This window comes from Netta rufina (assembly GCF_964035555.1).
Source record: "Netta rufina genome assembly, chromosome: 1".
NCBI classification, from domain to species: Eukaryota; Metazoa; Chordata; class Aves; order Anseriformes; family Anatidae; genus Netta; species Netta rufina.
The window spans coordinates 122,587,723-122,602,520 of NC_140123.1; the positions used below are offsets into that span (position 1 = coordinate 122,587,723).

At 43.1% G+C, this 14,798-nt stretch overlaps 1 protein-coding gene across 3 annotated transcripts in view; it reads right to left on the reverse strand.

Annotated features, from left to right (window-relative positions):
- The window catches only part of GSK3B (glycogen synthase kinase 3 beta), a 130,993-nt gene that overhangs the window by 72,085 nt on the left and 44,110 nt on the right, over positions 1-14,798 (reverse strand). For all 3 annotated transcript variants that reach the window (XM_084304205.1, XM_084304204.1, XM_084304206.1), the window contains exon 2: positions 11,155-11,348. In XM_084304205.1, coding sequence (XP_084160331.1) covers positions 11,155-11,348 — 194 coding nt within the window. The remainder of the gene's footprint in view (positions 1-11,154; positions 11,349-14,798) is intronic.

Genomic DNA, 14,798 nt, shown 5'->3' on the forward strand with positions numbered 1-14,798 from the left:
AGGTCGGATAAGGGCGCAGCCACCATATTGTGTGTTATGATTGTTTGGGACAACCTAATTCAAATAAACCTTGAAGGTAAGGTAAGCTGTCAACCGGTTTAGGTGGACAACTGAATTCAGAGAGGTCTCACTTGAACTTAGTTCCCCGTGAAAGCACATAATCTACTCACCAAGTCACCTACGGATTCATTACCTCTACGAAGATCCATGTGGACGAGCCAGTAGGGCAGGATGCCACAGCCCAGCGCTCCGCCAGGAAGGGCCTTTCTACACTGCCTGCACCCAGCACAGTGCACACGTGCTGGGGACGGGATGTTCTCAGCAGCAAGGCGGACCCCTTCCCAGAGATACTCATCAGGTGAACCCAAAGCAAGAGTCCTTGCACTGCTTATCCTTCCTGTTAATTGATGGCCTTCGTGCTGCCACAAAAAAAAAAATTGCTCAACCAGTCCACAGAGCCTGTTGTGCCTCCAACACTCCAGGCAACCCTCAGCTCGCCCTAGTTTTCCTGTATCTCATACTATTTTCTTGTTCTATTAGATCTGTTAGCCCTGTGTGCAAGCAGCTAACCTTTATGCTTGTTATGCACTGTTACAGATGCAGAGTCATTGCCTATGAGGAAATCAATCATATTATCTGCAAACCGCGTCCTTTTCTGCCCTTTCCCAAGTTATGTTGACTTTTCAGAAAAAAAAAGAAAAAAAGCATGCATTGTACCAAGTCCTTGACTATTTGCTCTGGCTCTTCAAATGCTGACTCCAATCACCTACTGTGGTTTCTAGCGCTCGGGGGAAAGAGCATTTTTATTTCCTGTGCTCTCATGCTGTTGCTTTCTGCAGGTACCTAAATGACAACTGAGGAGCGTTAATACCCCTCGTGTAATCAAGGAAGCCTCAGGTCTCTCAGAAATGTAATTCTAGTACAGTTTACTGTGATGTTGCACTGACAGAAGAATCTAACCTAAAAATAATAAAGCACACACACATATATATATGTATGTATATAAAATCTGTAGGTTTAAAATACATTATGTCATTGCCTTAACTATAAATTATCAGCTCTTACCACCTTGTAATTTTATAACTCAGAATTGCTCACTATTTTAAAAAATACATCCAGCAGAGCACCGCAAAGGAAAGCAGTAAGTATTTGTCCTTAGGAATTGTTCAGAAATTTGGGCTCACCTCAGATTCCCTGCTCTACATCCTGTTGCTCCCGGTCAGACTCGATCTGAAATGTGCTCACACAGTTGCTCAAGGTCAGAAAGGAGAAACAAGTACATCCATGCACAACGTTGAACCGAATCCTCCTACCAATACTTAGCCCACGCAGTAGGTTTTGGAGCAGCAAACTTTCCTGTGCCAATTTCCATGCTTGCACACTTGCTTCTTACTAACTTTCATTTACAATCAGTCACCATGCTTGCACTGTTACAGCTGTCTAGTATCAATGAGGTGCCTGTTTTCGAGTCCAAAAGACTTGGTACAATCTTTATGAGTCAGTTTTCTGGTGACACTACACTCAAATGAATGCACAAGGGCCAGCAAGCTCAGTCTGATGAACAGATCCTCAGACGTATCTTCAAATGAGTAAACACAGAAGCAGATGAATCTTAAAAAGACATCGAGTCAGATAGTCTGTCCTCCTCAACTGGAGAAATTTAGAGGGGAAAAAAAAAGGGAAGGGAAGTACAATCTAGCTCTCTGACATCAGAGTGCCTCTCGAATTAAAAAATCAAAATCAGATCCAGCTGTTCTTTTACATATGCATTGTTATGCTGCAGTGACTCAGCCGGGCTGTTTGTATTTTGACTGGTGAGCTGAGTACTCAGCACCCTAATCACCAGGCCGGGGCTTTCAAAGGAACATCACAAACCAAGAGGTGGAATGAACACCTTTGTTGGGTCTGTAACAATTAGGCTGGGCTTCAAATTCCCTAGAAGAACTAGGGAATATAGATGTGTATAGCCCGGGTATTTGCATCATGACACATATAGGAGCCTTGGTTACTCATCCCAGTTCACTCTTCCAGGCTCCACAAACAAAAACCCACCCTGAAGAAAGGAGACTGAGTTCTACTTAGTTAAGGGTTTGTAACATGCATTTAAAAATATGATACGCCACACCTCGAATCTCACTCTGAAGAAGCAGAAATGGATTTTGAGTGGGAACCTTCTTTTCACCTGCCCAAAAAACAGTATGAATTCATGACCACCTCTTTACTGGCATCACTCCCTGTATTTTAAAACAAGTATCAACGCAACACAAAAGCATCAATAAATAGGATTTTCCTCAGTGGAGTAAGTTTCTCATCATCTTTCCATGAGTTATTTCTTATTTTGGGTTACTACATGACCCTAATCTTACAAAGTCCTTCAAATAAAATTCAGACCCAGCTTAACTTCCTGCAGTAGATCATACAGAAGTCAAGGCCGTCCAACAAAAGCTCATTGTCTCTCTCATCCTTAAATTTAGCCTTGGACTTGCCAAACTTCCCTGCACAATGCTGACAGAAAACATGCAGGAATGACCTCAGAAGGACAGAAAACTTTCCTCAAAAAAGCCCTACGTAAAATAGCAGAAAAGTGATTCCTTGTATCACGCAGCCTAAAAATAAGCCTGTTTGTCACTCACATCTCATCTTCTCAGTCATACCCAGGAACAGGAAGCATCCAAGTCACAGGAAAAACTGGCAGTGTTGCTAATTCCAGAATATGCCCTACAGAGTCTGAAGCGCCTCTGTCTCTGCATTACAGAGGCCTGACAAAACATTTAAAATAGCTTCCTTTCATTATTTTCTCGTGGCTTGGTGCTAACTTTCCAGAGCAGCAGTGGGCACTGCCTATTGCCTTTAGTAACTGGTGAGCATTTCCTTTGCTACAAGACCCCTAAAGCTTCTAAAGCTTCTTAGGGTGAGCACGTTGGTTTGCTCTAAAATGTCAGATCTACGCAAGAAAACAAAGTGGCAATCACAAATTATTCAGATTTCCAGTTTCTTGAAACCCTCCTTGTTTTATTTGCTGAATTTGAGTTATCCCTCTTCAAGGAGGGACCTAGGGATAAAAGACAGCTCATTTACAAGGTTTTAAGTACAAACTGAATGTGCTGAGCTAGCAGATAGTGCTAGGGGTTGTAGCTCAGAGACCTGGGAGCTCCATGCACAAGAAGGTCTGTCCCATTTCCTTCCTTGAGGAAACCTCCACTGTGTCTCTTCAGAGGAGGTGAGTCTCTTCTGTCCTTCCTGTCTCCACGTTTCATCAGTTTTTACTCCCTTTTACCCCATAAAGCGTACAGTTAGCACAGTAGAATACCAGAACAAATAAGTACTGGGTTCAAAAGGGATGGTTTGCTGCAGCCTGAGCTAGTAGCCTGGTATTTGAAAGGTAAAAATCTGTATTCATTGGAGAAAAAGACAACATACTCCAATCACACCTTAAGAAGGGCACGTTGCACCAAAGATAATCTAACCAAGTAAGAATGGAAGTCAGCAAGTGAGAGCCACAGGTACGTAACACGGCTGGAGGTGGGAAGCATTTAAGCTAAATCTTCTGTGACCAGGCAATCTCATGCTGCGTGACTTCTGAGAGAGAATACACAATGGCACAATACAAAGCCTTCAAGTAACTGCATGCACCGAACATCTAAGCGGTCTCAAAAGCACCGTTCTGATCTTGACGAGGATCAGCTAATCCTCTATTTATATCCTACAAAATACTTTTCTTCTCAACTGGGAGACAGGTGTAGAAGGTTCCCCCTGGGACACCGTTTCCACCCCATGTCTGCTCTAATACCCGAGCTCTGCACAACAGCAGCGCTATCCAGCCCTCGGGAGCATTACGCATGCCTCCACCCCGCCTTGTTGTCTTAGCTGGAACGGCAAGGAGGAAAAAAAAATAGCTCCGAATTTAGATGAAACCACGAGCAGCAGTGAATCACTCAACTTCAGAAGGCGAGGTGCAGAGTATTCATGGTGGTAGACCTGAAAGGCCATCACAGATCGTTTCCATACGCACACGGGAGAGACGTATGTATTTTACAACTGCTTTTGAACACCATTCCGGCACCCAAACCCCAGGGATTTATGAAGTCCCCTTTCACCTTGGCTACCTACGAACACGTGCCCTGAACAAGGCTCCCGTACCACTCCTTCTCAGGCACTTAAGCAGCATGGTTGGAAAGGACAAAGTGTCTTGCAGAATGGAATTTAAAGTGACCGAGATCGGGCATTTTGAAGCATCTTTAAGTTCAGCCACATAGCTACGGCATGCTGTCAGCACGTGGCAGGGTTACAGCTATTTCTGAGCTTGAAACTACACGTTTCCATACCTTAATGCGCTTGGAATTCTTTTAAACTTTAATCTCCGCTCTCGGTCTCATGATTTCAGTGCAGCATCCTGACCGTGGTATTTTTCGTCTTTTTTTAAACCTCTCTGTCTCAAGGCAGTCTCCAGCTTAATTTAAGAATATATATATACACGTGTGTGTGTACAATATATAATGTATTTTATATATACAGAATACACACACGTATATGCACACATGCATATATACACATTATACATACACTTCATAGAATATATATAATTTTATGGAATATATATTTCATGGAATATATATACATACATATATATATATATTTAATGAACAACAGACTTATAAACTCACTTCCTTTGTTAGACACAGGAGACAATAAAAAACCCACAATCATAACTACAGCAGCTACATAAAGTATCTGGACCATGAGGTAAAAGACTTTATAAAAAGCTAATATGTCTTAATGACCTTTTTTTTTTTTTTAAGTCAACATATACACAAAGGACAGATAGGTTTACGTTTGATCTGAAGATATGGAATAGGTGTGGAAGAGAGGGTAGAAAGCTGACCTCAAATGACTATCTCGTTTTAAAATCGTGCCTTTGGTCCCAGTCTCAGGAATGACACAGGAAAAAATGTGGAAATAGAAAAGCTCAAAATCCAAAATAAATGCAGGGTATGAACTGCAGGGTGTATCCACAGAGATGCTTCATGCTAGCATCCATAAAGTGGGGGGAAGAAAACCATCGCCACCTAACCTTTGAGGATTGACTCCTCCCTCCTCAAAGAACACATTCTCATGGTGGGTATCTTTCTCCTCGTGTGGGTTTCCACCTGAATACACATTTCTACATGGACACACAACCACGTCTACAGATGAAGAACCCTTCCTTCTCTGCCGCCAGGGAAACTGCAGCTGGCTGATGCTGCATTCCCAGAGCAGCAGTTTTCAGTCCAATAGCTCGGCTAAGGAAGAAAACTGAAATCAGTGCCCTTCATACAAACCCCAATTCATCTCCATGTGCCAAACTCAACACCTATTTTGCCTCAGCACCTACTACGCATCCAATTCATTTGTCAGATTAGAAAACGTCTGTAGCAGCAATCCTAACACAACTACAAATAATTTTGATACAGACTTAAATACAACACCTACTGAAGGAGATGCTTCTGAGGCCTCTTAGGGCCACACGAATATCAGCTGGAACATCCCTGGCTGTTACAAGGAGCAGTACACTGCTCACTTTTTGACTTCAAAAACTTGCCAAAGGCAGGGTACAAACAGGTTCTTGCTTTTGCTAGCAACACTCAGTGTGTGTGAAAATTGGAAAATGGACTGAAATACAAAGTCATGAGCGAGCGTTTAGATCCTATCCAGCCTCTTCAGTGCACTGTGAACAAGAAAGCAATGCAGAAAGTAATGCAACCACAATTACAGCCAAATAACAGAATCGGCTCAGATAAGCTAGCTTTCAAGAGACAGATCCAGTGCTGCTGTAAGAAATGCTGTTATCTTGGTCAACATCTCTGCTCACCTGGCTAAAGCAAGCTGGACTACAGCTACAAATTTGGCCTCCATACAAAGGTTAAAGTACAGACTTGAAGAAACCCTCTGGAACTGAACACAGCCCTCCAGCTCTTCAGAACATGGGAAAACATCCTGAACACATGCCCAGGCATCTCTGATTCTGCAAATCCTATCTGATGGCCCCAGTTTTAAGAGGGACTGCAACCCTTCAGATGGGGATAGGAAGGGCTCGAGGGATAGTTTTGCAAAGGCTTCCAGTCAAGCTCAATTATCTTCCTTCTGCCACTTTTACAGACGTTTGTAATATTAGCTAATGTCACAGGAAAATATTTTCAGCCTTCCTTTCCCCCCTTGTGGTACAAACGGAAGACATCACGTTAAAGTAGTCAGAAGAGTGAACTGTTGTTCACAGTGCTCTTTCCAGCTACTTAACAACAAAATTAAGGCATCCATTTAGAAGTGCCACCTCCATAATGGTCTTAGGAACAGTGATTCATTATCCCTCAGATCTTCAAAGTAGCTAAGATGTGCACGTCCTCAAAGACTTAGAAGAAAGGTGTTTAAATGTTATTATTTTTCATCACCATGTCTTCCCTTGGTGACTTTTCATCACATGGATGCTTCCAACTTAAACTGGGAAGGTCTTTGGAAATGAGATTGTGTAAATTAAAAAAAATATTCTGTTGAGAGAAAGCCTTCAGATTAATGTTTAAATATTCAGCAGTCTTTAGATGGAGAAATGGGAGTGCTAGACTGGCTCACACACAGATTAACACAAAAAAAGAAAAGCACCACCTTTAATTCTGTGGAAACCTAGGCACATGACAAGAGGTCACTGAGAAAAATGATCACGAGGACACCAGAGCAGGTCCAACCTCTACGTTGTGTTTGTTGTGTTTTACCCTAATTTGTGAGTTGAACTGACTGAAGATGAAGACAGCGTCCGTTCTACAACTTGTGATCACGTCCCAGTTCCTAGAAAGGCATGAAGTACTTCACCCTAACACCGTGTGCTGGAAAGGGTCGGCAGCTCTGGCACATACAGATGAAGCAAGTTGGAGCCCTACATGGTATCTCAAGTTTCAGGAGCAGAGATGGCTTCTCTTCAGCTATACATTTCGTATTCTCATTGCAGAGCTGCAATACATAGGAGCAGGACTTGCTAAAATATTAAAAAGGGAAGATGCTTCCTGTCTGAACCTGGCAAAGGGTGACCAAACCCGCACTGAGAGATGATCTCTCTTCCTTTAAAACTTCCCAACTGGGTTTCCCAGCGAGTATCAGGGAGCTGGCTGTCAAGCCCTTGTTCGTCAGCCTGTAGACAGGACTGTCTGCAGCCCAGGCTTACAGACCACAGAAAAGGCTTGTTTTAACTCGATCAGATCACCGTGCACAACCCTTGTCAAGAGAGATCAACTGCATTAGCAGTGACCTCAGTAGACTGAGGCCCTCAGAAAATGCAGCATATTTTCCAATGCACCGCTGCTATCTGCTGTATCTTAAACAGCCAAGGATAACGGAGAGCCAAGAAGTGAGCCAGGGAGGGTAGCCAGGAGGGGAACCAATTAAACTTGATTTGAAGCTGGACTCACAGCGGCCTGTTAACCACTGGGATCCTGAGAGCAAAAGATACAAATCTCATTAGTCAACAGGTCCGCATTTTTGTGCATGCATGTCTACAGAATGACATCCTCAACCACAAGCAGAAACACAAAACCTATTAAAAGTTGGATCAATGTTAGTTTTTTTTTAATGTTTTAAACAGAGAAGTCTCCTCAGAAGTTAACACAACTTAAGAACCTAAACACTTAGTCATTTTTAAACGGGAATTCTTCCTCATGGTTTTACATTCTTCATGTGAGATGCTATGATCAAAGTTGCTGTAATTAAGTTAACACAAACAGTGGATACAGAGTGCTTTGAAAAATGATCTTTTTATACTTAGCAGCTTGATATATTTGAGGCCAGAACTGAACTAAAACTGTTTTTCTTTCAGAAGCATTTCAAACAGCTCGCAGAAGTACACACATCCAGCAGAGAAAGAGAGAAACCAGAACCTCAACATATACTTATTTTTCCATCCTGCTGCTTTAGTGGGCTGCAAGACTCAGCTTAATGTTGAAATTTTACATAATTAACAAAAAAAACACACACGTAAATGGTCACAACATATATTTTTCCCAAAGATGAAAAGAAGAAAGAGCACTGACTACTATTCAGTGGCTTTATCAACACACAGGCCTTCATGTTTCAGGACTGACAGGGACCTAGTTTGATGTTCTCTCAACCTCTGGAAGAGCTGCCTATTTGAGAAATTCAGTCAGCTAAGCCAGAGGCAGATGTAGTTTGAGTGCTAGACCTAAGTAGTGACTTGAAAGGCTGCACTGTGTGAGTGGTTCTCGTACAGAACGTGGCTTTCTCTTACTGCAGACTTGAGGTCCATGCCCATGAAATGTGAAGCCCAACCTAGATTGTCTGAAAAGGTGAAGAGAGTTCTTAATAATCCTGCATCATTTTGAGGGTGACAGCCTAGTATTAAAGCAGAAACCTGAAATCCAGATATGCAGAGTTTAGGTACTTAATCTCCATCAACAGGCAGATATTTCGAGCAGTTCATGCTGCTATTCACAGAAATAGCAAAAATCAGACTAAGAACTTCCTATCTGTGCTAACACCTGCTGCTTTATTATTGACTTTTGTAGAAGTAAGAGTCAGTCGTTGCTCTCTCATCTGAAGAATGTTCCAAAGAATATACCAACAAAAGCAGTGCAAGAAAATTTATGCTACCTGCTTTTTTCCCCCGAGCATCACAATTAGACTATGGCAGTTAAGGACCTGCAGGGAAGTGTGGATGAAAGCACTTGCAAAGATTACAAATAATTTAACTGCACCTGTCTTTATCAATGTTTTGTATGAAGACCTATTCTTACACATCTACAGCACTAGTCTATGAAAGACAGGACACAGCCCACCACTGCGACTAGTGCAGACGCATCCTTAAAGCGCTTCCCTTCTTCCCTCAGAAACTGATAAAAGTGGTTTAAAACTGGCAAACAAACTACTGCCAACCTTCCACTGTCTACAACAGGGTTTTTCCTTGTGATTATTGAAGCAGGGGTGTTTCGTAAGGAACTCCAGGTGTTAGAGCTGAGACCACAACGTGGGCTGCCGTGCTGAGGCACCAACAGCCCAGCTGAGGTGCACTCCACAACTGAATGGAAATGCTGGTCTGCTTCTAAGATGTGATCAAACCCCATGGGCACCAGGCATTCACAGCTCCCTGGCAAAATATTTAGTCCAGCGTTTACAACCTAGATCAGATGTTCCCAAAGAGTAGCATACTCTGAAGTAATTGTACGCTATTCTTGATATAAGATACGCGTCTCCAGCTTCCAAATCTGTCCAGGCAGAGGCTTTCATCCAACCTGCAGGAATGCACACCTCCAGCCAACAGAACATGCACTTCCAGATCAGAATGTCAAAAAAAAAAAAAAAAAAAAAAAAAAAGGGAGGACTATGCTGATGAATGATGGGGAAAAACTAGGGAGCTGAAAGCAAAGGTACACGATGATGTACGGTTGGGCTAATATTCGAAACACGCCCTTTCTTCTTCCTATTCAATTCAAGAAACACTGCACAATAGTAAGACAGCAAAATGCCACTGAATCAACTACTAAAAGAAAACCAAAGACATTCATTTATAAATCTGTATTAGACGTTAAAAAAAAAATATCACAAGTTATTGCTAACTTATGGGCAGAAACTAAAATGCTTGGCCTAATTATCTTTTTGACACCCCACACAACCTCAAAGTCCAGAGATTAAAAAAGCTACAAAATCAAAGATTGTGGTCCAAAGCACTAGCTGACATCCACCATGGCAAGGGAAATGTACTGGCCTTTTACCTAAAACTACACAATGGGAAGAGTTCAAGTAACTCCTTTAAGCATGACTAGGTTTAGAGCTCGTGTTATTCTTCTACCTCTTCCATTCCTATAAAATAATCTGCTCTTACACCATGCTGCACACTTCCCCAGTACTAATTGCCTCTAACATATAAAAACAAGCCGGAAAGAAATCTGACAGATGTAAGAACAATGCAAGAACTTTACACACCTCTCTCAATTAGAAGTGAAACAATGCCGCATGATGAGGTTAATTTAAAAATAGCTTTCCTCTTCCACACTTTAGCTGATGTATTTGTGATATGCTGATGCCTGTGGTGGTGACAGCATCAATTTCAAGACTCCAGGAAGAGGCATACATTAGTTAATTCAAAACACATCAAAAGAATGATTTTGCTACCCAAACAGGACACAAATTACAAACACAACCAGTGAAGCTAGCTGGGCATTAAATGTTATTAAAAAAAAATATATGAGAGAAATGTGAAGGAAACAGTAAAAACGTCATCCACTAGCCTTCAGAAGTATTTATAAAATTTTTGCTTCTGTAGTCATGAAAGCTGTGTCCTCCAGATGCTAAAACCTGTGCCTTTGACTTCAGAGGGTAAAACCAGTTACCTTTGCTATCATTCACTCTTGCACAAGTTTATCTGCTGGCTTAGATAAAACTATCTACTTAGATATAAGAGAAAGCAGTTAAGCACACCAAGCATCTACCAGGGGAGGTAACAGTAGCAATGAGGCTGCTAATGATCTTTAACTTTTATTTGGTTTAAGTATCACCCAGAGAGAGACTTTTCGGAAAACTACTTATTGTTTAGAACAAAGATTCACTAGTCTGGAAGCTGTTACAACAGATCACATTTATCAATCAGATAACAAAGGGAAGTAACTCTCCTTGAGTCCAAAGTGCCCTCAGCTCGGTATTTGTTACCTTCTTGGTCTGCGGACTTCTTGGCTTACTCAACTACAACTTTCCACTTTGGAGATGCAACAACCAAGAACAAAGCCCAAAGGCTTCCATTCCTTCCAGCAGCTTAATTACTAATGACTGGAGAAGAGTCTAAGCTAGAAAAAAGTAAGTATAAGACAAGCTCTTCCCTTGTTTCCCCAGTTCATTGTCTAAAGAGCATAGGCTGCAACCAGGGAGCAGCACCACAGCATCAAATCAAGATTTTTAGCTTCCTGTTTTGCACTAATGCAAATAATAACAGCAGTGACTCACTGAATTTCAAGTTAAACTATATTCCTTTATCAGAAACCATCTGTTTAATCTTTGGTCTTGGAAAATTTTGTGTTTATGTGCTCCAATGAAAACAAATAAAAAAAATCAAAAAGATTGTCATCAAAGAAATGGAAAACAAGATAAGATTCATGAAAAATATTCTGAAGTTATGCATATTCTTACCTTAAATCTTTTATCCTGCAGGACTTTCTTAATGGCCACAAGCTCTCCTGAATCACAGAGTTTGGCTTGATACACAACACCAAAAGATCCATTTCCAATCACCTTGGTGTCTGTGTAGCTAACTTCTTGTGGTCGGTCTGGACCTTGTCCAGGAGTTGCCACTACTGTAGTCACTTTGCTGCCATCTTTGTCTCCTGGGAAGCAAGAGATATGAAAATAATTAAAATACATTCATAAGAAAGATCCCCAATAAGAATGATACAGAAAAGGGTAAAGATTTAAATCAGCCTGTATATTTCAGTATCACAGAGAAAGAAAAAACTGTGAAAATACATCAAAAACACTGAGCATGTTTGGGGTTTTTTGACACACAGTTGCCAACATTTTTTCATTTAGATCATTGTTAACAGAAATACTCCCTTCCAGATGCAAACAGCTCGGCAACAAAACGTGCTGCATGACCAGAACAAGGACTTATTTCTACATCTGATTAACACAAGTGGCGTCACACGCGGCGTTCTTCGTATTACCAAAATCAAGCATTCCCCCGTATTTTCCCGTAACTGAAGAAACAAAACTGCCTGTGCAGCCTGCAGAGCAGCAAAGGGATATTCCGGCGCACGCCCGGCAAGAGAAAAAAAGCCAGCAGCAGTGACAAAGTGTGCTACAAACCAACCCACGCGGAATGCTTCTGCTCGCGTGCACGCAGAAGCAAAGCCTTTGACGGGGCTGGGACACCCGAGGTGAAACGGGGGCTGGCCTCCTGCAGCCCTGCAGAAAAGAAGCCCTCTTGTTCAAAGTCTGGTTTTGTTTGCCATAGGACCAAGGTTTTGGCCATTTTGCAAGCGCACGCCGGTATTTATTGTCCCTTGGCTCCGATAGCTCGGGTTGCAGCTCCGAGAGGGCTGCAAAGAGGAGCCAGAAGGAACCTGCTGATCCGCGGCAAGCATCCACCAGCTCCGCGTAAACCGTGCTTGAGGTGCCCATCGCACCTGCTTATCGAGAAAGCTTCCTTCCACGGCTTCCCCAGGGACTGTCTTCACTGCTCATGCCTCGAGAAAGAATTTTCTGATAGTTGATTTTTTTCACCCGCATCACCTTTACTGCTGTCCCAGCACCGTGGGCAGCCAAAATGAGACACTCCAGGGGGAGCTTACCTGAGCTCTGCCCAGCGAGCTCCTACCTCCTCGCGTCCGACTTGCAACACGCTTGTTTGAACACCCCGGCACAATGTTTGCAGCTTTTGCAACGCCAAGAGCCTGGCTGACTCCTGACCCCTTTTGTGTGCTCAGCTCCTCTCCGCGGGGCCGCCGCCTGCCCAATCCCCGTCCACTTTCCACTTCCACACCTGGTTGCTCTTATCGGCAGCGAACGCTCTGCGCTTGCCCCAGCTGAACCTCAGCCAAGGTTTTCCTAACAGCACGCTGCCAGCTTCAAACACGGGGTGACCACCCAGAGCAGATCCATTTAACTGTTCCTCGTCTCTGAGTTACCTTCCAGATCCTCGCAAACTGTTTGTTTTTATGCATTTAACTGCTCCGTGAAGCAAGTACGCAAATTTCAGAGTCAGTAAAGCACATTACTGCAAAGGGTGACGACGACTTGCCAAGCGATGCACAGCAGGTATAGCCCTTCCCCCAGAAACACCCACAAGAAGGTGAGAGGCAGATTTACATGTTTGAAGAGGGAAAAAAGAGAAACAACAACAAAAAAAAAGAAAAAAACGGGGGAGGGGAGGAAGAGATGAACATCTGCTTAGAGAGGCGAATAAAGGGAACCAGAATAAAGCTGTGTGGAAAATTCACCCTCCTCTTTGATAAGTGTAAGGAATATGTGGAATGAAGCCAGCATGAGAAAGAACATTAAAATTCTTTTTTTTTGTAAACAAGTTGGAAGTGCAATTCTGACAGCAGCCCTGCGTTTTATTTGCCTGGCTTTCTATCATTAGCATTTTAACTCAGCACACATAAATAGGTGACATCTGCTTTCCTGCAGCAATCCTCGTCATCTGAAAGGTAACCTCCCTGCTTCCTCACCTATTTTTTCCAGCCTTGCTCACAAGGCCAGGGTCTTGGGATTCCTGGTGATGAGGCTCATCCAAAAATCCCCAAAATCAGGCTTCTGGGGTCTCAGAGGTAGACCCAAACTTGTCTCTGGCCCAGACCTGAAGTGCTCAGTCTCAGAGCTGCTCAAAGGGCACTCTTCAGAGGTGGGAGCCACTTCGGGATCTCCTTGACCAGAAGGGCAAACCCTGCATCTGAGGCCACGTCGGGTGGTTCTTCCCCACCTGGCACTGCTGCCGCCAGGCCAGTATCTCCAGAGCTTTGGTGAGAAGTCAGTCAGGTTTAATGCATTTCCTTTAAGCACAAGGGAAAACAGCTCCTAACAAAACTTGAAGACATGAAATGGCTAAACCAAGAATCTCTTGGTTTCTTTGCCAGCACGTTACAGAGCATTAAGCCTCCCAGATGTTTCTCTCCATGTCCCACGTCCAACCAACATTTCTTATCACCCCTTCCACCAAGAAACACCCTAAGGGCTCCCAACAGTTTTCACCTCATGCCCCAGCAGGGCACTGTCCAACACACAACTCTCACCGCCTTTGCTTGCAGGTCTACAACAGAACTGCAACACAGACTTAAAAAACTAAAGGAAGGAAGGAAGGGAGGACCAAACACCAAAATACTACACAGCTCTTCAAGCTCACATGAGAGCAGTCACTACTGTTTGTCGAAAAGAAGCTGACTTCTGGTGCTGATGGCACTAACAGAGCAGATTGGTGTGACCATACAACCACCAGCTAAGAAAAGCACCTTTTTAACACCCAGGATAGAAGCACAAGTACAAACAGCTGTCGCTAGCACACTGCTATCTGCACTCGATACATCCAAACCCTTAAACCACTTCCCCGTGCTGTTCTCATGCTGCACATGTGAACATCAGCATTCAGCGGCGTTCTCGACACAGAAGATAATCCCGAGGACTGATGCAACTGAAAACAAAATCCAGACGTTTTAATTCCCAAATGCTCTGATCTTTCCAGCTCACTTTCCATCTTCCAGCGCGTGATTACTAAACAGGACAAACCACAAGAATTAGGTGAAGTTAGTGGTTTGAGAGCAGGGAATACTAATCAGATTCTGGGAAGAAAAAAACATATTCCACTCACAAGACTACAGTTTATTAAAGCACCAGAGCCAGCTCTGTTTTCCCCTATCTCGGTGAAACTTTAGCATGGCTCAAGCCATCGTTTTACTTAATGCCAATGCCACTTACCCTGTTCAAGAGGAGTATTAATCTCAAACAAAGCTGAGCACAGCTCCATGTCCTGTTCACACAAAGCACCGGTTAAACCAAAATGAGTTTGGATCGGTGTGATTTTAATGAAACATTCATGTTGTTTTGGAACAAGGGGCACGTTCTCAAAAAAAAACAAAAAACAACCAACACGTCAGCAAATGTTTACCCAGGTGAGACAATGGATCCTACTCCTGGACAAGCATTTCCTCGCGTAAATATCCCACCAGCTGCAGGTTCCTATCGCCAGCTCGAAGCTGACCCGTCTGCACGAGCACAGCACGTCTACTTTTCGCTAGAGCCTCAATGTAGCTGTCAGTCAACAAAATGCACTCTGACCCTTGGAG